General features: G+C 45.4%; 1 protein-coding gene across 11 annotated transcripts in view; it reads left to right on the top strand.

The window, feature by feature from the left end:
- Positions 1–24,430, top strand: part of EVC (EvC ciliary complex subunit 1) — a 103,079-nt gene that overhangs the window by 54,053 nt on the left and 24,596 nt on the right. For 8 of the 11 annotated variants that reach the window (XM_065544763.2, XM_074039412.1, XM_065544759.2 and 5 more), the window contains 4 exons: positions 9,191–9,403; positions 19,302–19,411; positions 22,611–22,821; positions 24,141–24,347. In XM_065544763.2, the coding sequence (XP_065400835.1) occupies positions 9,191–9,403; positions 19,302–19,411; positions 22,611–22,821; positions 24,141–24,347 (741 nt within the window). Of the gene's footprint in view, positions 1–3,127; positions 4,545–9,190; positions 9,404–19,301; positions 19,412–22,610; positions 22,822–24,140; positions 24,348–24,430 lie in introns of those variants that run through there. The other 3 variants (XM_074039415.1, XM_074039414.1, XM_074039416.1) reach the window with 1 other exon arrangement.

Genomic DNA, 24,430 nt, shown 5'->3' with positions numbered 1-24,430 from the left:
AAGCAGGTGTCCATGGGCGCTGCAGACTCAAGGCAGTTTCCATGGTCCTTATTAGGCTTAAAGGGTTTATACACCATGACCAAGGATGCAGAGACTCAGAAAAATAGGCTGGGTGATGCATATCTACCTTTACAGTAACAGGCTAAGGAAATGTGGCTTTTTATTTTGTTTTATTTTATTTTATTATGATTATTATTATTATTTTGAGACAGAGTCTCTGTCGCCCAGGCTGGAGTGCAGTGACGCAATCTGTGCTCACTCACTGCAGGCTCCGCCTCCCGGGTTCACGCCATTCTCCTGCCTCAGCCTCCCGAGTAGCTGGAACTACAGGCACCCGACACCACTCTCGGCTAATTTTTTGTATTTTTAGTAGAGACAGGGTTTCACCGTGTTAGCCAGGATGGTGTCAGTCTCCTGACTTCGTGATCTGCCCGCCTCGGCCTTCCAAAGTTCTGGGATGATAGGAGTGAGCCACCGTGCCTGGCTGTGGTTTTTATTATAATTTAGTAAAACTACTGGGGTAAATCGGTTGTGTTTTCTTTACAGAAGTACAACGCAAAGTGCCCTTGTATCACATGCTACCCCTCTTTCCTTTTGGTAATTTTCACAACCATCTTACCTCCCTGCAAAGAGGTGCAGAGGGGAGAAGAGTCATTCAAGAAGCAGACAGACCAGGTTATGGGCCCATTTCAGCTGCATACCTGCTGTGTGGCCTAGACCCTATCACTTAACCTCTCTGATCCAGGAATTCTTGGCTACCTTCCTTTTAAGTTCTTAACCATATGAAAGAGCCAGTGAACACCCCAAAATGACTCCTGTTGCTCTCAAGAAGTCCAACATCCTTAATCTGGCCCAGGATGACCATGACCACTTAGCTTGATCCATGAGGCCCATCCAGCCTGTCCACAAGATGCCCCCAACCTGACCCACAAGGCCTTCCTGACCTGACCCATGACACTTCCACCCAAGCTGGCCCACAGGATCCACCTGTCCAGCCTGGCCCATGAGGTCCACACAACCTGGCCCACTCATCACCCTTCCTAAAGTTCTGTCCCTTGCTCCCTGACTTCCAGCTGACCTCAGCTATCTCTTAGTTCCCCCAAGGGTACCCTTGTCCCTCCCACACCAGTGCCTGAAACTGTCTTCCTTCCCTGGGCTTTGCCTGGCCAGCTCATTCTTGCTCTTTGAGTCTCAGCTGAAATGTTACTTCTTTAGGGGAACCCTTCTCTGACCTCTCCTTAGACCTGTCTAACTTAGGACTTCCATCCTCCTGATCATCACATGTGTCACAGCCTGTGGGGAGCATATGTACAATGTCTGACCCCCTGTTGGGCTGTGAACTCCCTCGGGTCTGGGTCCACCCCTGCCTCGGTCACCGCAGTGTCCTTGGCACAGGGCCTTGCCTGCAGTAGGTGCCAGGAGACATTTGCAAAATGAACGTATGCGTGCTGTGAGGATGACACACATATTTATCCCAGAGCTTTCACTTTTAGGACCCCCTCCATCTCCTGCTGTCCAGGTAACTATGATCACAGTCATGCTGTGTAACAAGACACCTGGAAACCCAGGGGCTGAAAACAACAGTGATTTGCACTCATGGTCTGCAGCTCGGGAATTTGGCTGATCTACACCGGGCTTGATTAACTTGACTCAACCTTGCTCCATGTCTCTCCCATCTTCCCCCTAAGACCTGTGGACTAGCCTGGGCATGTTCTTCTCATAGCAATAGCTGAGGTCTAGCCTCCAAAGCAGCACACTTCCACCTCATTCTCTCGGTCAAAGCAAGTCACATGCCTGAACTCAGTGTAGCAGTTAGGGAAGTGCTCCCCACTCCCTGCAATGTTATGTGGCAAGGGGCATGGGTGCCGGGAGAAAGAGTGGGAGGCAGTGCACTGAGCTGCCCAGGTGTTTCCTGGGATCCCCCATAGTCTCTGCAAGTTTATAGCACAGGTATCCTCCCCTCCTTTTTTAATGGAGTTGGCCCATGGTCACGCTGCTGGTGGATGGCCCAGTCCTGCAGATGCTGGAGCTCCTATCCCTTGTTCAACCCACTTCCCATTTTTAAGAGATCCAAGCTCACCTGTGCTCTCCAGGACCCACTTGTCAGGGGAATCTGAGCACACTTTACTCTGAAGTCGTTAAATGTGCATCTTCAAAACAGTCGGGCTGGGGTCCCTGGGGAACATTCTTGATTCCTATGATGAGGAACAAAGGACTCTCAGGGGCTGGGCTGTGTCCAGGGAATCCCGGAAAGATCCATTCCGTGGACTTTGAACCTTCATCAGTGCATCTTCAGCCCTGGCCACATCCTTGCCTTGCTTGAACCCCACCATGGTCCAGTCTGCCAGGTCTCTACTTGGCAGTGTGGCATTTGGGTCCCTCGTGTGATGCTGGCCCCTCACTAGTCCTGTGCCTCCCCAACACCCTATACTTCAGTCCCACTGGGCTGTCTGCCCATTTCTGGCCTTGTACTTCCCCTCCCTTCCCTCCCTCCCATCTGTCCCCTCCTCCTGCTTGCCTTGCAAACAACTGAAACAAAAACTACCTCTGCTCAGAGGGAATTATTCTCACCTATTTTCCCCCAAATGCTTTGTTCCTAGAATGACAATAGCAGTGGATAACACTTCTTGAGAACCACACACTAACTTCTCCAACTTTAATGATACTAGCTAGCATCTATTAAGTGCTTGCTGTGTGCTCTGAGCCAGCCAATCCCCATAAATCCTTTCTCATCCTCATAATCAGCCCTCAAAGCAGGTATTTTCAGCCCCCTTTGACAGATAAGAAGACTGAGCCTTGAGTAGGTTACGGAAGCTTTGAAAAGCTCTGGAGTATGGGTACCTTCTTTGCCCCAAGTCCCTGCTCTGTGAGAAACCTGGGGAGGGCAGCTGGTGGTTTGGATGAGGCTGCAGAGGAGACACCTGAGTGAAGGAGCAAGTTCAGAGTGAACCGTTTGTCTTTGCCTGGACTGTGTGTGCTACTGTTTGAGGGGAAGGGGACATCCTCCTAAGCTTAAGAGGTAAGGCTCAGGGCCAGCTTCCATCCCCCATCGGAGTTCCCCTCTGTCCTGACCCCTTTACACGTACTGGGAAAGCAATAATGCAAATTAATTCTGGTTCTATTTCAGGCACAGAATAAATCTGTATCTCCCAAGTGACACGTGCCAGCTTTAGTGGGAAGCGATGTGTTTTATGGGCTGTCAGACCATGTGACAAAGAATGCAGACTTGAGTCTTTCCAGGGAGCAGACAGGATCCAGCATATTTTTTATTAGAAGGAGCCTAAGCTAATGGACTGTGTTGCTTTTACAAAGCTAACCCTTCTCTAATTTACAAATCCCGCATATTGTTGTGATTTGACAGTTGTGAACAATAAAGAAAAAGGTTTGTCCCAACCACTGCTGTAGAATTGGAGAGTCCAAGAATGAGAGTCAACTTAAAAATCTGTCTCCTGCAAGAAAATTGGGATTCTCAGAGGCTGGAAAACAATGTCCATCATCCCCATTCATTGAAACTGGTTTTATTGTGAAATAGAACACATATGAATAAATACAGCATAATCTTACGAATCAACAAATGATTATTGTAAAACATTTATGAAACCACGTGGAGCAAGAAAGAGAATGTAGCTGGGACCCCAGAACACCCCCATGCTTCCTTTCCATCCTAACACCCTCCCCGCTCCCAGGAGCCATCATCCAGCTGATACAGAAATCAGATCCCTGGTTTGATTTACAGTTGTAAATCTCAGAGCACATCCCCGGACATTGTTGTGCAGCTTTGGCGGTTTTTGAACTTTATATAAATGGAATCGTACAGCATGTGCTTTGTCCCATTGGCCTTTCACTCAACTTTATATTTGAGAGATCCATCCATGTGGTTGTATGTGGCAGTAGTTCATTCTTCCTCATTGCTGTGGAGTGTTCTGTTGTGTAAATACAATGCCATACATTTACCCATCCTACTAGTGATGGGCTTTGGAGTCTTCTTGTGTTACACATTGGCTGACATGAACTTTCTTGTAGAAGCTGTGGGCACATATTTCTTTTGGATATACCAAAGAGTGGAATTATTGGATTAAAGAATATGTGTAGCTTCAATTTTTATCCCATATAGTTATTGATTAAGATTTGGAATTTATAGGTCGATTCGAGGAGAATTAATGTCTTTGCAATATCAAGTCTTCCAATCCGGAAACATGGATTGATACATTTATTTAGGTCGTATTTAATTTAGTTTTTCTTAATATTGCTTTGTGGTTTCTACCATTAGATATAATGTGTAATATAGCTGTTATTTTTTTTCTTTAATCATGTTAAGGAAGTTTCTTTCCGTTCCTAATTTGCTAAGTGTGTTCCTCATGCATAGAAATTAAATTTTGTAAAATGCTTTTATCTTCCTCTATTGAGGTAATCAGTGTAATATTTTTCTCCTTTATTCTGTTAACTTGGCAAATTTTATTGATTTGGTAATGTTATTAAGTACTTACAAGTTTATAACTTTTTCATTTTTCCAGTGAATTAAACCTTTCAGCATTAGGAAATGACCCCTTTGTGTCTAGTCATGTTTTGTTTTATTTTTCTTAAAGACTATTTTATCTGCTATTCATGTAGCAAAAAGTGACCCTGTGTTTGCTAGGTGCTGGCTATTCATTTATTCATTCATTCAGGCATTCATTCTTTAAAAAATATTTACCTGAGTAGCATCAAGGTCATGGGCACTGGACCCCAACTGTCAGAGCTGTGTGTAAATTTGTGCAACTTATTTAACTTCTCTTTTACATATAAAGAGGAAGCCTTGGTTTCTTTGTCTGTAAATTTCTTCCATCAGTTTGGGAAATTTTGTTATCTCTTCAAATACTGCTTCTACCCAGACTTTCCCTCTAACCCTTCAGAGACTCCAATTTAACATGTTGGACCTTCCCATTGTATCTTCTATGTTGTTATCTTTTCCTCCATATTTTTCATCCTTTAGTTTCCCCTTGCTTTGTTCTGCTAGTTTCTTCTGATCTATTTTCCATGGTGCTAATTCTCTCTTCAGCTGTGCCTAAATTGCTATTAAACCTATACATTGAGTTCTTAATATTGGACAATATTTTTCAATTCTAGAACTGCTAGTTGGCTCTTTTTAAACTAAGTAGTGTCACTTTTTATAATTTCCAGCTCCTTGCTTAAATGTTTAAGAGTGGCTTTTAACTTCATGAGCATAATAACCGTTGATACTTTAAAGACCATGTCTTGTAATTACATGCTGACTTGTAATTACTCTCTGAAATACCTGTGGGTTTGTTTCTGATGCCTATTGTTTGTGTAGGTCTTTGATTATGTTATCTTATATCCTCATGTGTCTGTTTATATTTTGTATACTATGTTTAAAATTTGCACATTTATTTGTAGAAATAATTTCAGGTATACAATGATACTGTCAGATATCAGCACCTCTAGTGGTCCAGGGTCACCTTAATTCGAAGTCAGGGCTTAAAATATCTTGGGCAATCTAAATAACTTGACTCCAGGTTACAGTCTGTATACCCAGTCTGGGCTGGTTCTCTTCCATTTTGCTAATATTTCTCCAGTGTGCCTTTTTGGGTCCCAACCCTAAGTGTGGAATGGTTTACCAGGCCCCTACCCATAATGAACGATGAACTCAAACTTCTGTCTCCTGACAGCTTCAGGCTGTCAAAAGACCTGCTTAGCTGTTCATTCATCTCCTCTGAATCATCCAACACTCCCCAGGTAAAAGCAGCCCAAAGGCTGAGTATTACCCTCCAGATGTGTCTTCTCAGCCCTTGGCCTATGTACTCATCACAATCTTGTTAGCTCTTTGCAACTTTTATGAAGATTTAATAATTATTTTGTTCACCTATCTTTTTCATTCACCCCCAGTGAAAGAATTGATCCAAGTTATCTGGTTAGCCATATCAGAAATCTAATCTCTAAATCTTTTAAAAGAATGTGGGTTCCATATGCCCTTGTCATGATCACTTTATTCTGACCGAAGTCAGGGTTGGCCATGAGCTTAAGAGTATGGCATTCATTAGGTTGATTTCACATTGATTTGAACGAAATTTAACTTATATTCATTGAGCACAGCAAGTATGACCTAGGGACATACACAATACTAGGTCTATGTGTGAGAATATGTTTTTTTCCTTTCAAAAAACCAATTATCCGTGTAGCACACTGGCTAAGGGTATGAGTCCAAGAGTCCAATGGCCAGGACCTACCATCTATAAACTGTGTTCCAGTTACTCATCTTCTCTGTGCCTCAGTTTCTTCATTTATAAAATGATGATAATTAAATAGAATGCCTTGATTGAACTGTTGTATGGATTGAGTGATATTATGCAAAAACAGTGTTCTTGACTCAAATTAGTAATTCTTAACAATTATATTTATTATCACCTGTCATTTCCTGGGGACTCTGCTAGGCCCTGCAAATGAAAAGGTGGTAAGAAGAAACTCTGTGGTTTTGTCCATGAGAAGGACAATCACACAGCCAGTGCCTGCAAAGGGTGGTGAGTGCTGGAGGGGCAGCAGCAAAGGAGGGGCACCTCCTCTGGGGTCCGTAAGACCACCAGGTTCAGTGGTTCACTAGGACAGCTCACAGACTCAGCCTATAGTTGTACCTATGGCTAGGACTTATTGCAGTGAAAGGATTCCAAGCAAAATCAGCAAAGGGAAAAGCTACAAGGGGTAAAATCCAGAGGAAGCCAGGCACAAGTTTCCAGAATCCTCTCCCCATGGAGTCACACGGGATGCACTTAATTCACATGAGTTGCGGTAGCATGTGTGAAATGTCTTCCAGGGAATACATCCTGAGCTTAGAGTCCAGGGGCTCTGTTGGAATCAGTCATACGGGCACACCTCTTTCCTGTCATGTATCAAGATTCCAGACTCCAGGAAGGAAAGCAGATGTTCAGCTAAGCCACGTTGCACCTAATGAGACCCTGTGGTCAGGGGGCCTTGCCAGAATAGGAGACCTTGAATTGATTTTTGGAACATGCGAGGAGAGTTCCTGGGTAGAGGGGGACGTGGGTGCTCTAGTTGCGTTGGGGCATGGCGTATTCAGGGACTGCCGGCACGTGCTTGGTTGGGGAGGATATGATATGTGGGTGCAGACCCTAGTGTGACAAAACCGCTATATCGGGGAGCTGTGGTCTTGGGGGATGACAGATAAACTGTAGCTTAGATACCGTGGTGGGCTAACCAAACGGCTGGTGGGAGCTCAGGGTCAGAAATGCCCATGTTAGTGGCCCAGGGAAGGTTCCAGAGAAGGGATTATTTTGGAGGAATTTTTCAGGGTGAGGAGTCCATTCTAGGTGTGAAAGTAATTGGAGATGGGGCAAAAGGAGTGGCTTTAAAAAGCTTCTGGGCCGGGCGTGGTGGCCCACACCTGTAATCCCAGCACTTTGGGAGGTCAAGGCAGGCAGACCACTTGAGCTCAGGAGTTCGAGAGTAGCCTGAGCAACATGGCAAAACCTCGTCTCCACAAAAAATTATAAAAAAATTAGCCAGGCATAGTGGCATATACTCCTATAGTCCCAGCCATTTGGGAGGCTGAGGTGAGGGGATCACCTGAGCCCAGAAAGTCGAGAGCGTGATCACACCCCTGAACTCCAGCCTGGGCAACAGAGGAAGATCCTGTCTCAAAATAAAACAAAACAAAAAGCATCTGCATAATGAAACATGCAATGAGATGCCATTTATGGGGTGAATGAACACACACACCAAAAGCCACCTTTATGAACATGATATGCAGGGAAAGTGTAGATGTGTAAACTGGAGAGAGGGTCACTGCGTTCATGGGGATGGCTGTCTGAGGCTGAGAGGGTGGGGAAAAGAATTGCAGGGAGCCATAAAGAATTCCAACTTAACCTGTAAGGTTCCATGTTTTTTGTTTGTTTGTTTGTTTTTGTTTTTTTTTGAGATGGAGTCTTTCTCTGTCACCCAAATTGGAGCGCGGTGACACAATCTCAGCTCACTGCAACTTCCGCCTCCCAGGTTCAAGTGATTCTCCTGCCTCAGCCTCCCACGTAGCTGGGATTACAGACCTGCGCCACCATGCCTGGCTAATTTTTGTATTTTTTAGTAGAGACAGGATTTCACTGTGTTGGCCAGGCTGGTCTTCAACTCCCAACCTCAGATGATCTGCCCGCCTCAGCCTCCCAAAGTGTTGGGATTACAGGCATGAGCCACCATGCCCGGCTACCTGTAAGGTTCCATGTTTTAAATGAAAAAAAAAGAAAAAGAAAAAGATGTGAGTGGTGGATTCACAGATGCTTAATATTATTATTATGGTGTGGGTTTGTTTTTCATAGTTTTTAGAAAGATATCAGGGTGGGGGAGGTGGGGGAGGAAGGCAACAGAATGATGAGACAAGAAGCAGGACAGCTGGGGCCATCTCTGAGCTGCCCGGAAACCCTGCTGGGTGATCCTGAGTGTAAGGGGAACAGAGATCTTCCATGTTATTTGAGCCAGGAGGACTCATGATAAGACGTGAAGTTTACGAAAATAACTCACTTAAGCATGGAGGGTGGAGGGGGAGACAGACTAGTGGGGATTGTGAAAATAATCTAGACAGTGACCCAGGGGAGGCCCAAATGATGGTTTTGAGGAGATGCCAGAGATGAAGAGCTCACTGGGGGAGAAGAGCAGGCGTGAAGCTTGGCAAGGAGAGCAGGTGTGAAGCTTGGCGAGGAGAGCAGGTGTGAAGCTTGGCGAGGAGAACAGGTGTGAAGCTTGGCTGAGTGGAGCTTGAGAGTGGTGCATCTCAAGGCTATGCATGTGTGTGTGTAAGAGTGTGTCACTGTGCAAGTATATATGAGTGTATGTGTGTACGTGTGCACTTGTCTATGCATGGATGTATGTAGGAGTGTGTGCAGGGCTCAGATGTGTATGAAAGCATGCATGTGTTCGTGTGTGTGTGTGCATGTGTGTATATGTGCCTTGTCTGCATGCATATGTGTATGAGTACATGTGCATGTGTCTGTGTGTACAAGTGTGTGTGCCTGTGGGGGAGTGTACTTGTGTATGTGTCTATGCATGCTTGCATATGTGTGACTTGAGAGTTCCTGTCTGTGGGTCTCCTTGTGTCTTGTGGGAGGCTTGTGGAGGAGAGGCAGAGAGCAGCTGAGACCCCACACAGGGTCCTGCCATGACCTGTGACCCCATCTGTGGTTCTCGGCTTCAGGAGCTGTACTGCAGCACCATGGACACTTTCCAGAAGTTCGTGGACGCCCTGTTCCTTCAGACGCTCCCTGGCATGACTGGCCTCCCCGCAGAAGAATGTGACTACTTGAGGCAGGAAGTCCAGGAGAACGCTGCCTGGCAGCTGGGGAAGTCAGATCGCTTCCGGAGGCAGCAGTGGGAACTCTTCCAGGAGCTCCAAGAGCGAGACCAGCAGGTGCGGGCATTTGGGAACCCAGGGGCTGGGGTCTGCATTGTAGAAACACATGAAGAAGCGTGAGAGACCTCACATCCTGAACACCCACTGCTGCCTATTGTAGGTGCTCCACGGAGATGACTCTTGCCTCCCTTTCACAATGGCCCACCACGGGGGCGGGATGAGAGAGCAGAGCCATCATCTCCCTCAGCGGGAAGTCAGAGATCATACCTTAAGTTAATTGATCAAGAAGAGCAGCAAAGCTTGTTCTTTAGAACGAGAGAAATGAGTAACCAACCAAATAGCAGGAAGGAAAGCGGTTCACAGGGAGTGGACTCGGTGGGGGTGGGGCAGTGGCACACATGGGACTCCTGTTTTTCAGTGAGAGTCTGATTATGAAGATCATGGATTTATGCTGAGACAGAATCGTTACCCCCAAAGAGATCTACGCTGTGTTCCCTTACATGGCAAAAAGCAGGTGCGGTTGAGTGAAGGATTTTGAGGTAGGGATGCTGGTAAGCCCAGCAAGGGTTCTTACAGGAGACAGGCAGAAGGGTGGGAGTCAGAGAAGGAGGGTTGATGTTCTAAGCAGAGGTCGGAATGTTGTGACTGTGAGCCTAGGAACTCTGGCTGTTTCTAGAAGCTGGAAAGGTCAAGGAGCATATTCTCCCCTATAGCCTCCAAAAAAGAGCACAGCCCTGCTGATACCTTGATTTTAACCCATTAAGACCCATTTCAGCCTCCTAGGCTCAAAACTGTAAGGTAATAGATTTGTGTTGTTTTCAGCCACAGCTTGTAGCAATGTGGGACAGCAGCAATGAGAAATTAATAATACAGATTGATTTTTTTTTTTTTTTTTTTTTTTGGGAGATGGAATCTTGCTCTGTCACCCAGACTGGAGTGCCATGGTGCGATCTCAGCTCACTGCAACCTCCGCCTCCCAGGTTCAAGCGATTCTCCTGCCTCAGCCTCCCGAGTAGCTGGGATAACAGGCACATGCTACCACATCTGGCTAATTTTTGTATTTTCAGTAAGATAGGGTTTCACCATGGTGGCCAGGGTGGTCCCAAACTCCTGAACTCAAGTGATCTGCCTGCTTCAGTCTCCAAAAGTGCTGGGATTACAGGCGTGAGCCACTGCGCCCAGCCGTATTGATTTTATCTTTAAAAAATTATAAACTGTTAAATGAAAGAAGGCATTTCCAAATTCAGCATCCACCAAGACCGCCCACAAGTCCTTTCTCCCCTGCCTTCGGCCCTCTAGAGACTGTGAAACTAACATCCTCAATATCCATATCCCTTGCAACTAGCCATCCCTGAGTGACACTGCTCTGGCCTTTGAAACAAGGCAAAGGGCTTCTGTTTCCTGATACCAAAGCTGGTTTTGCTTGGAGCAACCCCCTTCTTCAGTGTCCCATTCTTCCTTCCTAGAACGCACGGGAGGCCTGGAGGTGTATCAGCCTTTCTCTGCCCTAGAGGCAGCCTGTGTGAGCCTGGTGGGCTCCAGTGGTTGGAACAGTCTCAGACAGCCCCGAGCCTCTGGCGGTGCTGTTAAGCCACTGCTGTAGACCTGAACCGCCAGCCCCTACATGCTTATTGTCAGAAACAAGCCCTGTTTCTTTAAGTTGGGTTTGCAATTAGTTACAAAAGATCAGTCTGACTGATGCATCCGTCTAAAAGAGGTTTCCTAAAACAATTCCTTGGGGCAATAGAAAGTACAAAGTAGATACAGGAAAGCATTGTGCAAACGCATGAGCAGTCACAGCTGTGGGGACAGGCACAGGGCCTAGTTGCCTGCCCGAATGAATTCTTAGACCTCCTTCTAGTTCATTCAGTCCTCTGTCAGTAGCATCTGGTTGCCCTGTCATAGGTGACTTGTCTGTCTCCTGCATTTGGCTATGAGTTCCTTGAGGACGGCAACCCTGATTTTCATCTTTACACTGCCTATTCAAAGCCCGGTGGCTGCAATATGGCAAATGTTCAGGAAAACTTGTTGCATTTCCAGCAACAATAATGCAGCTTTGGAAATGATGACAGTGTTGCCTTTGCCTTGTATTCTTCTAAGGGATCTAAGTGAAGCTGAATTCATCCAATTCATTCCAAATCCTGGGCTGCAGACCAATTCATTTACAGTCTCTGGGGAGGGAGCAGGACCTGAGCCTCAGTGTCTTAGAAACCAAGTAAGCCTAATGGGCCTCTGAAGTGGACCCACTAAATGAGTGTAGGGACCTTTTAGAGACCATTGTGGTTTTGCAGCCAGGCCCATAACCTCAGAAGCCTGAGACAGGGGTTTGAGCCAGAGCAGGCACGTTAACGGGCTGTGTGACTTTAGCCAGTGAGCTGACCTCTTGCAACTCTGATTTTACACAGCTTGCTAAAGATACCTCAGAACTCCAGCTTCTGCGTGAAAACTAAGGGTCACAATATCCAAATGACTGCATGGAGATAATGCAAGTTAAGACCTTTTGCACAGTATCTATTGACTCATTTAAAAGACTTTTTGCACAGTATCTATTGACTCATTTAATGGCATTGACAGTGAAGGAATCCAGAATTTCATTTCTGACAAAACACCTATGATTCATCTAAAACTCTCTGGTTATGAGTCTTAAGTTATTTTAGGCAAATAGTAGACTATGCACAGCTCTGTTTGTAATGTTTTATTTGTTTACTTTGTGAGCATATGATTGTGAATTTTTCTTGGCATGTGGGGAAGATTTCCAGCTGAGTTTTGCATGCAGGAAGGAAGCAGGAGAATTAATTACCTCATCAACTGATTACATAAGTATGACCCCAGACTGTTTTCTCAAGGTGTCTATGTCATAGTTAACTTACTGGTTACTTAATTGCCTTAAATTAACACATGATAGTTGGGCACGGTGGCTCACGCCTGTAATCCTAGCACTTTGGGAGGCCGAGACGGGCGAATCACGAGGTCAGGAGATCGAGACCATCCTGGCTAACATGGTGAAACCCCATCTCTACTAAAAATACAAAAAATTAGCCGGGCATGGTGGTGCGCGCCTGTAGTCCCAGCTACTTGGGAGGCTGAGGCAGGAGAATGGCGTGAACCCAGGAGGCGGAGCCTGCAGTGAGCCGAGATTGCACCACTGCATTCCAGCCTGGGCGACAGAGCGAGACTCTGTCTCAAAATAAATAAAATAAAATAAATTTAATTAATTAATTAACACACGATAGTTAGAGATCTACCTGCCATATTTCCTCACTGATGAAAAAAAGGAGAAATGAGCTCTCTGTGGTTCAGATGAATATTAGCCATGAAAAGAAAAGCACCAATGAGGCTATTCATGGAAAATCAAAAACACATCAACTGCAAATTGCCTTTCCCACATTGTTTTCTATGCAAAAAGACAGTTGATTGTTTCATATCCCATTGCTCAGGGAAGTGGTTAAAAATTATGGAATTTGTGAATTACACTGTTGGAACAGGTTGTAGAATGGTGTTTTTCAAAATTTAATCTGCTCTAATGTAGATGTCTGGGCTTCTCCCAGTCCCTTTGCGGTAGGTGGCTATAATGGCCCCCCAAGGAGACCCACATCTTAATCCCTAAAACCCGTGAATATGTCTGGCTACAAGGCAAAAAGGATTTTGCAAATGTGATTAAGCAAAGGATCGTGAGATGGGGATATTCTCCCTGTGATCTGGCTGGGCCCCATGTCATCACAAGGGTCCTTATAAGTGAAAAAGGAGCATCAGTGCCAGAGCGAGGCAGTGAGGAAGACTCTGCAGCCATTGCTGGACTTGAAGACAGAGGAAGGGGCTGTGAGCCTAGGAATGCAGGTGCCCTCTAGGAACTGGAAAAGGCAAGAAAATTGATTCTGCCCCAGACCCTTGGGGAGGAGTGCAGACCTGCCGACCCTCATTTCAGGCTTCCGATCTCCAGAAGTGTAAGGTAATAAGTGTTGTTTTAAGCCACCAAATTTGTAATAATTTGTCATAGCAGCCACAGGAAACTAACACACCAGTGGTAGGAGTGGGGCAGGGAATGTGGCAGTTGGTGCACTCCTTAGCGTAAACAGTAAAGAACACCAGTGCTAGAGGCAGTCTGTCTGAGTTTGAATCCTGGCTCCCCACCTCACTCTCCTCTCCCTCTCTCTGCACCCCACTCCAGGTGGTTTTCATCATTTCATCACCAAGTCTGCTCTCCTCTGTGCAGAGCTTTCAGGCCTCCTCTTACTGGACTCAGGCGTGGTGTTTGGCCAAGTTGGTCTCTTCTCTCCTCCTTGAAACACCCACTTCACTCTCTTGCTTCTCCTCCCAGCTCACTTCTTTCTCCTTCTCAGTCTCCTTTGCTGGCCCCTTCCCAACTCCTTAATTTCTGAACACTGGAGAGCCCTGGAGTGCAGTATCCAATCCTCTTCTTTATCTACATGCACTGTCTCAGTGTGATCCCATCCAGTCACACACCATCTGTATTAGTTTTCTAATGCTGTGTAACAAGTAACCCCCAAAGTAGAAGCTTAAAACAACTTGCACTTACTGTCTCACAATTTCTGTGGGTCAGGGGTCCAGGCAGAATTTAACTGGGCCCTTTGTTGAGGGCCTCTCACAAGGCAACATCCAATCCCTGGACTGGGGCTGGAGTCTCATCTGAAGGCTTGACTGGAGAAGAGTCACTTCTGTGCTCACTCACATGGCTCTTGTCAGGTTTCAGTTCCTCAAGGGTCATTGGACTGAGAGCCAACAGCTTCCAAATTTACACCCTCAGCTCAGGATCGTTCCTGAACTCAGATCTACATGAAGTCTCCATTTAGATGATTGATAGATCTGAGAAATTCGTGCGTCAAAAAGAGCTGTTGCTCTTCCTGCCAACCTGCCTTACCCACAGCCTTCCTCCGTTTTTGTACTAAATTGGGGCAGAAACCTTGGGGTCATCCTTGACTCCTCTTTCTTTCACACCCTACATTGGTTGACACAAAATCCCATTGGTTTTACCTGCAGTCTAATCCTGAATGTGACCACTATTCAGCACCTCCCCTCTTAGCACCCTAGTCAAAACCACTCTGGTCTGGGTTACTGCAATAGCTGACCAACTGCTCTACCTCCATTCTCAACCCCTAGCTAGAATGATACTTTTAAGACAAGCTTGTCCAACCCACAGGCTGCATGCATCCCAGGATGGCTTTGAATGCGCCCAACAGAAATTCATAAACTTTCTTAAAACATCATGAGATTTTTTTGCATTTGTTTTAGCTCATGAGCTATCATTCATGTTAGCGCATTCTATGTGTGGCCCAAGTCAGTACTTCTTCCAGTGTGGCCCAGGGAAGTCGAAAGATTGGACACCCCTGTTTTAAGACATCCTATATGCCACTAATTTTTAGGATACACATTTAAAAATATTTTAACACCCCTGAAATCAAGATACATTTTAATTTAATTGGCAGTGACTTTTCTCTGTTAGTGATACCGGAAATAACTGGGCATCTTACAGTCGTCAGCACAATAGATTTGATAGGGAACACTAAGTCACATCATGTTGCTTCTCTGCAGAACCCCCAGTGGCTTCTCATTTCCCACAGCATAAAAGCCACAGACCTCACCACACTCTGCAGAGCCCACCATGTCAGGCCCTGGCTGCCCTCTGACTGCACCGGCATGCTCCCCGCAGCCCCGCTGGTTCCTTGCACTCCTCTGGCTCCTGCTGGAGCCACGCTCCTGCCTCATCCCACCCTGCTACGAGTCTTTGCTCCATGTCACCTTTGCTATGAGGCCTACTCTGACCATGCTGTTTAAAACTGCAGTGCCCCCCTCACCCCCAGCACTCCAGTGTTTCCCTCAGGAGTTGATTTTAGAGCCCACCCCACCTAAAAACCCTCCCTGTTTCCAGGAGGACACTCCCAAATTTTCAGCACATACTAGGCATCAATCAATAGCTCTTTCCCTTTCGCCCCATAATACATGAGAGTTTGAAAAAAAGAGTAAAACTTACCCGAGGCCACAAAATGACCTGGTAGCAATGACCAGCACTCTAGCCCGAGGAAGCACCTCTTCTGAATGTCAGCATGTACAAGCCTGCATTTGATAATGCTGAAGAGGTTTGAGGTTTGTGTGACAACTGCAGGCACCATCTGGTCCAGAGATCTTGACCTTATCAATCATCGTTAAATCCTGTTGCTAGTTTTAGCTACATTCTCAAAACACACAGCAAAGACCCGTATATACTTTAATGGCAATGCAAACTCACCTTTCAAAGAATCAAGACTGGTCAGGCGTGGTGGCTCACATCTGTAATCCCAGCACTTTGCGAGGCCAAGGCGGGTAGATTGCCTGAGGTTGAGAGTTCAAGACCAGCCTGGCCAACACAACGAAACCCCGTCTCTACTAAAAATACAAAAATTAGCCAGGCGTGGTGGTGCATGCCTGTAATCCCAGCTACTCTGGAGGCTGAGGCAGGAGAGTCTCTTGAACCCAGGAAGCAGAGGTTGCAGTAAGCTGAGATCGCGCCATCTCCAGCCTGGGCGACAGAGTGAGACTCCATCTCAAAAAAAAAAAAAAAAAGACTGTGCCGAATTTTCTAGAATGTTCTGGTTTCCCTAGCACTCTGACAGATTATTGTAAACTCCTCACAAAGAGGAGTCAGAGATGGGATTTAATGAAATGTTCCAGATAGCATAGTGTCGTTTTGTGAGAGTTAAGCACAAGTGTTACGCATCACAGCGTCCACCAGAACTGAAGTCTAGGCTGCTGGTGCTTCTGTCCAGGCCTCTGTGTTTAATATGCATTCCAAATGCAGTGTGCGCCATCTCCAGGCTGCCAGAGGTAGGGCCTTTTAAAAAGCCATGGAAAAGGGAAGGACTCTCACCTTAAGGATGGAGTCCTTGGTTGTAGCACGGTCTTGCTGAGTTAGGTGCATCTCCTGGTGATGTGAGATCGTCAGGGAGGAGCATGGTGGATTTAGAAAATATTTGAACTTTGTAGACAGAAAGATGTAGATATCAGTTCCTGCCTCACTGTTTATTAGCTGTGGGACCTTGGACCTCGTTAGAATGTGCTTGTAACGTGTGTTCTTTTAAAAACAGAGGAGATTAATAGCCCTAAAAACAATATACTAAGAAACAAGACAATACATTGAAAAGATATACTTTGTGAATGAAAATTATAGTAATGAGGCCAGGAGTGGTAGCTCACGCCTGTAATCTTAGCACTTTGGGAGGCTGAGGTGGGTGGATCACCTAGGTCAAGAGTTCAAGACCAGCCTGTCCAACATGGTGAAACCCTGTCTCTACTAAAAATACAAAAATTAGCCGGGCATGGTGCCAGGCACCTGTAATCCCAGCTACTCCAGAGGCTGAGGCAGGAGAATTGCTTGAACCCGGGAGGCGGAGGTTGCAGTGAGCTGAGATCTCACAGGAGACCACTCAGCCTGGGGACAGTAAGACTCCATCTCAAAGAAAAAAGAACATTATAGTAATGAAAACAGAAATCTAATTGGATTAGTTAACAGAATAGCAGATTAAATGGTGGCTAAAGAAACAGTGTGTGAACTGGAAGATGAGTGTAAGAAGGTGGTCCCAGAAGACAGCTTAGAGGTCTGAAGAGACGGAAAATATGGAAGAAGAGACATGGAGAATAGGATGACAAAATCCTATAGAAGTAGAACATATCTAATTCTGTAGAAATAAAATAGGCAATTTTTGAAAGAGTGAGAACAGAGGGAGTGAGGGAAATAACAAATCATACCCGGGCAAAGGATCATTGATGGTTCAAACAATGAACTGAAGAGTTTAGAAATGAACAGTTTAGATGAAGAATTTAGAAAACAGCACAGAACCACAATAATGGAGAGCGGTATCCCAGAAGGCAGAGAGAACACTGGAATCCTCTTTCTCCTTCTAGTCTGGAGGAGGGCAGAAGTATTAACTTTATATTTACAAATTAAATAGACAACTTAAAAACTGAAGAGTAATCACATGGGAGAGAAAAGAACAGCGCCTCCCATCCAGAAGCCAGCCCGTTACTCACAGCGGGGCCTGGGTGTTCTCCTATTGAACAACCAACCACTGGGCATCAACAAGATGAGGCCCTCTGTTCCATGAAAGGTGGAGCCAAAAATGAGGCCAACCGGCCACCATACCTGAACACAGACCAAACATGGACATCGTCCAACTCCCCACCCCGAACATGCCCAGACACCCCGTCCTGGCTGAGCCAAGCCTGGCTTCATTAAACCCTCCCCAGATCACCTCCCACAGCCCACACCTGGGCCTTTCTTAACCCCTCTACATGTTCTCCCTCGCTGCATGAAGTGATAACCCAATCTGTTCAGCCGCAGGGGAGCTCTGACGGTCTTTGCAGTGCATTGACAGAGTAAAATAACGAAGCAGAATATATGACTTTCAAGGGAGAGAAAAAAGTATCCCAAAATGCAGGTTAGAGACCTAAAAGATGGTGAATCCAATAAAAGAGAAAAACAAGTTGAGAAGAATGCACTTTTCATAATACCTAGAAAACACCAGATTGGATGGTGGGAATAAGTCCAAGCCTACCATTAGTCACAATAAATACTAGCAGATTCATTTCGATTGCTAAAAACACATTTCCTAATCTAGCTATGTGGCATTACAGGAGACACAGCTAGATCATCAGAAGTTAGAAAGCCAAGGGAAGGAAAACAATATCCCAGGCAAATATCCCCCTAAAGAAAGTGCATGATACTAAGATCTGACAAATTATACTTTAGGCAGAAAACATGTTTTAGGGATGAAGAGAGTCATTACATAGTGTGAGAGGAACATACAACAATTTAGCCACAAAACACCTAAAGCAAAATTTGACAGACTTGAAAGATGAACAAATTGAAACTATGGTGGGAGATTTTAATACCCCATCTCACAGAAAATAACAGACCAATCAGACAGTAAGTCAGGCCATGAAAAGATCTGTTCTGAACAACACAGTCAATTAGGATGAGCAGAAGCTCCTACATCGAATTTTGTGCACCATATTTGTGGATAATATGAATGTCTCTATTGAAAAGCCAGAAGGATCTACAAACTGTCACAACTATGAAGATTGCTCTGAAATGTCACCACATACAAAATCAATATCCCAAACCAGTAGATTTCCTCCATACCAGCAACATCCAGTGATAAAGAAAGATCATCTTCAGAATAAAAGCCACAAGATGCCTAAAAATAAGTTGACCAATATGTATACAAGCTTAAGGGAGACGTTTTTAGAATGTTATTGAAGGCATAAAGAAAACTGAGAGAAATGGCATGTCTTAGGGTGGAAAACTCAATTTTGCAAAGATGGCGATTCTCTCCAAATTGATCTGTAAAATCAACCCAATTATGAGAAAATTCCAAAGAGACTTTTTAAACTTGACCAGCTGATCCTAAAAGTCATATGAAAGGAAAAGCAACCAGGAATAGCTAAGGCAGCTTTGAACAAGAGGATAAGACAGGACCTACCCTCGCTGCACTGATGTTTAATTGCTGCAACGTTAGCAATCATGGTATTGGTGCAGAAATAGACCAATAGAAGAAAATACAGAAGCTGGGACAAGATGTGTGTGTATATGTTAATTATACAAGACAAAGTGGCATTGGAGGAAAGCCAGAAATAAATAAATTATTTAATAAACATTGTTGGCACAATTAATTATCCATTTATCCAGAGAAAATTAGATCCCTTCCTAACTCCACAGAAAATAAATTTTAGATACTTCAATTTAAAGTATTTAAAATTTTCCCATTTGCATTTTCCCTAAATGCAGATAGGAAAGATTTTAAGCTTTTAGAAGAAAATGCAAGAGAAAATGTTAATGAAATCAGAGCAGAAAGGGATTTAAAAAAGAAACACACACACAAGAAACAAAATGCACAATCTGAGCAAGGAGGATTGTTGAAATGAGTAACCACATACCCGCTCTGTCCCTCTGTCCTGAGTTCAGGTGTGGATGGAGGAGTGTGCGCTGTCCAGCGTGCTGCAGACACACCTGCGGGAGGACCACAAAGGCACCATCCGCGGCGTCTTGGGCCGACTTGGCGGCCTCACTGAAGAGTGAGTACAGCTCCCTGAAGGCCTGGGGCTTTGTGTCCTGCATGATGCTCTGTCCAGCCTCAGTGTCCTCATCTGTACAGTGGGCACACTGACTGCCCGTCGGCTTCCTTTGAATGTAAATGATTTAATGTTTCTTAGCCTCGATTTCCTCATCTATAAAATGGGCTAATGATATCTACTTCATAGAGTTGTCTGTCACAGGAACTTTTTTAAACAGCTTTCTTCAGGTATAATTTACAATACATTTATTTTATGAGTACAATTCAGTGATTTTTAGTAAATTTACAGAGTTCTACTCCATCACCACAATCCAAATTTAGAACATTTCCATCACCCCAAAAATTGCTACAATGCAATTTTTAAAAGATGTCTTGTGCCCTCTTGCAGCCACTCCCCAATTATCAGTTTTTATATTCATTTTTCACATTTTTGCTATAACTATTAGTGCAATATGGTCTTTTCAATTTGCTGGTATTTTTTTCCTTCTTTCATATGAGAAAAAAAATACGTGTATATATATATGTGAGGTTTTTTTGCTTTTTTGGGTTTTTTTTGAGACAGAATCTTGCTCTGTTGCCCAGGCTAGAGTCCAGTGGTGCAATCTCGGCTCGCTGCAGCCTTCCTCCGCCTCGCGGGTTCAAGTGATTCTCCAGCTTCAGCCTCCCGAGTAGGGGGGATTACAGGTGCCTGCCATCATGCCTGGCTAATTTTTGTATTTTTAGTAGAGATGGGGTTTCACCATGTTGGCCAGGCTGGTCTCAAACTCCTAACCGCAAATGATCCACCCACCTCAGCCTTCCAAAGTGTTAGGATTACAGGCATGAGCCACCATGCCCAGCTGAGAAAAAAATTTTGATATAGCTATTTTTTAGTTTTATTTTGCAACTTTTATTTTAGATTCAGAGGGCACATGCGCAGGCTTGTTACAAAGGTATATTTCATGATGCTGAGGATTGGGGTACAGCTCCCATCACCCAGGTAGTGGATGCAACACCCCATCGATAGTTTTTTAACACTTGGCCCCCTCTTGTAGTCCCCAGTGTCTGTTGTTCCCATCCTTATATCTATATGTGCCCAATGTTTAGCTCCCACCTATAAGTGAGAACATGCAGTATTTGGTTTTCTGTGTCTGCATTAGTTTCCTTAGGGTAATGGCTTCCAGCTGTATCCATGTTACTAAAAATAACATGATTTCATTATTTTTTATGACTGCATAGTATTCCATAGTGTATATGTACCACATTTTCTTTATCCAGTCCACCATTGATGAGCACCTAGGTTGAATCTGTGTCTTTGCTATTGTGACTAGTGCTGCAATGAACATATAAGTGTATATATCTTATATATACACTTATGTATATATATGTATTATGTATAAGTGTATATGTCTTTTTGGTAGAATTTATTTTCAATTTATTTTCCTTCGGGTATTGATATAACTATTTTTTAGTTGTCCAGCCCTTTACAGAAAACAAATTGTGTATACCATCAAGAAGCAGGTGTCTAGCTATGGAATTGAATAATACAGGGGAAACATCAGAAGAGGATGGAGGCCGGGTGAGGTGGCTCATGTCTGTAATCCCAGCACTTTGGAAGGCTGAGGTGGGCAGATCACCTGAGCTCAGGATTTCAAGACCACCCAGGGCAACATGGTGAAACCCTGTCTCTACTAAAATACAAAAAATTACCTGGGTGTGGTGGCGGGTGCCTGTAATCCCAGCTACTTGGGAGGCTGAGGCACAAGAATCACTTGAGCCCCGGAGGCGGAGGTTGCAGTGAGCTGAGATCGCACCATTGCACTCCAGCCTGGGCTACAGAGTGAGACACCATCTCAAAAACAAACAACCAACCAAGCAAACAAAGAATAGGATGGAAACATAAGTAGGCTCAGACCAGGGACACCTGGTGAGCTATACTGAGGACAACAGAGAGCAACTGGGGAATTTGTCTAGACTGAAAACCTGTGTCTTTTAATTGTATTAATGTCTAGTCCATTTATGTTTAATGTAAATCCTCATGCTGGTATATATTTGGGTTTTTATATCAGTTTATGGAAATTCTCAGATGTTTTCTCTTTAGATCTTCCACTACCCATTCTCTCCCTCCTCTTTTTCTGGTACTCCAGTGACAGAATTTATGAGGCTTTTCCACTTTATCCCATATGTCTCTTACATGCTACTCTGTATTTTTTATTCTTCTCTGTGGTTCAGCATGGACATTTTCCTTTGAGGTATCTTCCAACCACTCTCTCTTCAGCCATATTTTATCAGGTGTTAAACCCATCTCCTGAGTTGTTCATGTCAGTTATTGTGTTTTCAGTTCTAGGATGTCCATTTGATTCCTTGTATAGTTTCCAGTTATCTGCTGAAATTCTTCATCTTATTATTTAATTTCTGGAACATATTAATCATAATTAGTGTAAAGGTCTGTCTGACTATTGTGTTTTCTGATATCTTGTGGGCATGTTTCTATTGTCTGTTTTCCTTTTATTTTTAGTTAATTCTCACCTATTTGCATGTCAGGGTATTTTTATTGGATGATGACCACTAAGCATGAAAAATTGTAGAGATAATTTAAGACTTCAAATGATACGATCTCTTTCCAGAGAGGATTTTATGTTACTTCTAGCAGGAATTTCAGATAGTGGAAGATTCATTCCACCACGTTGGAATTCAGCTGCTTCTGAATTAGGTCTTTGTGAGGAATGGCTTTTATTCCTAGGATGAAGGCAGCCACCAAAAAGCCTGGAGTGTTTGCCAGCCTCTTCTTGGCAGCTGACTGTTAGACCTCTCTGTTCACCTCTCAGCCTCTCAGCGGACACCTCAAGTTATACAACCAAATTCTGAACCTCTGGCAGGCTGAGGTTTTTTACATGAATCACTGAAATAGGAAGTCAAAAATAGCTCAAGATTTCAGTTTTGGATGTGCTGATTTTGATTCATGCCATTAATACTAGTGGCTGCATACCACAGGCTGCTGTACACATGCGTTGCACAGCTGGGCAGGATGTGATGAGGTTAAAAAAATTAATAGACAAGCAGATGGCGGTGTGGTGCCCAGGGAGCACCCACGCCTAAGAGGATTCCAACCTGCTTCCTTTAGGAGGAGCTCCCTGTGGGCTGTGGCTGTTTGGGGAGCTTGTCACTGGCTCCGTGAAGCCAAGAGCATTGACCCCACCCCCCACCTGCTTTCCTCAAAGGTCCACGCGGTGTGTCCTGCAGGGGCATGACCTGCTATTGCGCTCGGCCCTCCGGAGGCTGGCACTCCGTGGCAACGCCCTGGCCACCCTGACACAGATGCGGCTGTCGGGGAAGAAGCACCTCCTGCAGGAGCTGCGGGAACAGCGTGCGCTGGAGCAGGGGTCCTCCCAGTGCCTGGACGAGCATCAGTGGCAGCTGCTCAGGGCCCTGGTAAGACCAGCATGGTGGCCCCACCCATTCCAGACAGGCGGTGCCCCTGCAGCAGGCCCCAGCTTCCAGCACCCAAATCCTACCACCCCTGGTGCTGCAGGGTTGGGTAATCATTCACTGGGGCTGCCATGGCAAGGCCCCACAGACTGTGCGGCTTACACAGCACACATTTCCCTGCTCACCATCCTGGAGGCCAGAATTCTGAGATCAGGGTATGGGCAGGGCTGCTTTGATTCTGAGACCACTCTCCCTGGCTTGTATCTGACCGTCTTCAACCTGTGTCCTCCAGGTCCTTCCTCTGTGGGTAACCCGTCTCTTCTTATAGGGACACCAGGCATATTGGATCACAGCCCATGCTAATGACCTTACTTTACCTTAATCACCTCCTCAAAGGCACTATCCACTTACTGACCTGCCATTTTGAGGTACTTGGGGTCAGGGCTTCAACATACGAATTTTGAGAGGACACAGTTTAAGCATAACAAGTGAAGACAATGGAGCCCCCGTAGGGCCACCCATGTACCAAAAGTTTTTAGTATCACTGATATAATGAGAAATATACTGGAAAAACTGTACGGACAGGTGCAATTGTCATTGGGGGTGTGGTAGAGAAGGCCTCTGTGGTCTCTTTGAAGTGTGATGACAGATCGAAAGAAAGAATTAGCAAGTTGTAGAGCTGGCATTGACACCCAGGTAGGCTGACTCCAGGCCTCCTGCACGTAGCCCCCAAGCTCTGGGAGCAGCTGCTGCTCCTTGACCCACGAATGTGGCCCAAGCCCACAGTCTCTTTAGCTCTATCCAGGAGAGCTCCGAGGAGCACGCAGGACTCACGGACCTCTCTCCAGCCCCACTGACTTCTTCCTGTCTTACTTCTACAAATAAAGGCAGTCCTCAGGGCCCTGTGTGCCCTGCCTCAGCTTCTATGATGTCCTAAGAGACTCACATCTGGCTCAAAACCTGGCTCTGCTGTGTGACTTTAGAAAGTTGCTTAACTTCTCCGAGCCTTTGTGTCCTCCTCAGTGCTAGTGTTCAGGTCTCATGATGTTCTAGAAGGATGAGCAAGGCCCCCCATCTTGTGAGGGGTCATAGATGGTACTGGGCACACAGTTGGTGCTCAATAAATGCCCTTTTTCGGGGGACACAGACACCTAACAGACACCTAACCTCATCCATTGATTTTTGCAAGCCCTTTCTGCCCTTTCTCCATCCCTTTTCCAATCCCTGGGCCCTGAACAGAAACAACCCCACATCCCAGTCCTGGCCAGAGCTTCTCTGTGAGAGGCGCACTTGGCCCCCACTCCCAGTACTTTCTCTCCCAGGAGACGCGCGTGCTGGAGGAGGCCAGCCGGCTGGAGGAGGAAGCGCAGCAGACGCGGCTGCAGCTCCAGCAGCGGCTCCTGGCTGAGGCCCAGGAGGTGGGGCAGCTTCTGCAGCAGCACATGGAGTGTGCCATTGGGCAGGCGCTGCTGGTGCACGCACGGAATGCGGCCACCAAGAGCCGGGACAAGGACAGGGATGACTTCAAGGTATGCACTGATCTCTGTCCCTGGGGACACCGAGGGCAAGAAGGATCAGGGTAGGGTCCATGCCTGGGTCTGCTCCTTGCCAC

Source organism: Macaca fascicularis, chromosome 5 (assembly GCF_037993035.2).
Source record: "Macaca fascicularis isolate 582-1 chromosome 5, T2T-MFA8v1.1".
NCBI classification, from domain to species: domain Eukaryota; kingdom Metazoa; phylum Chordata; class Mammalia; order Primates; family Cercopithecidae; genus Macaca; species Macaca fascicularis.
The sequence above is the reverse complement of the archived record's forward strand: the minus strand, read 5'-3'. Positions and strand labels throughout refer to the sequence as shown.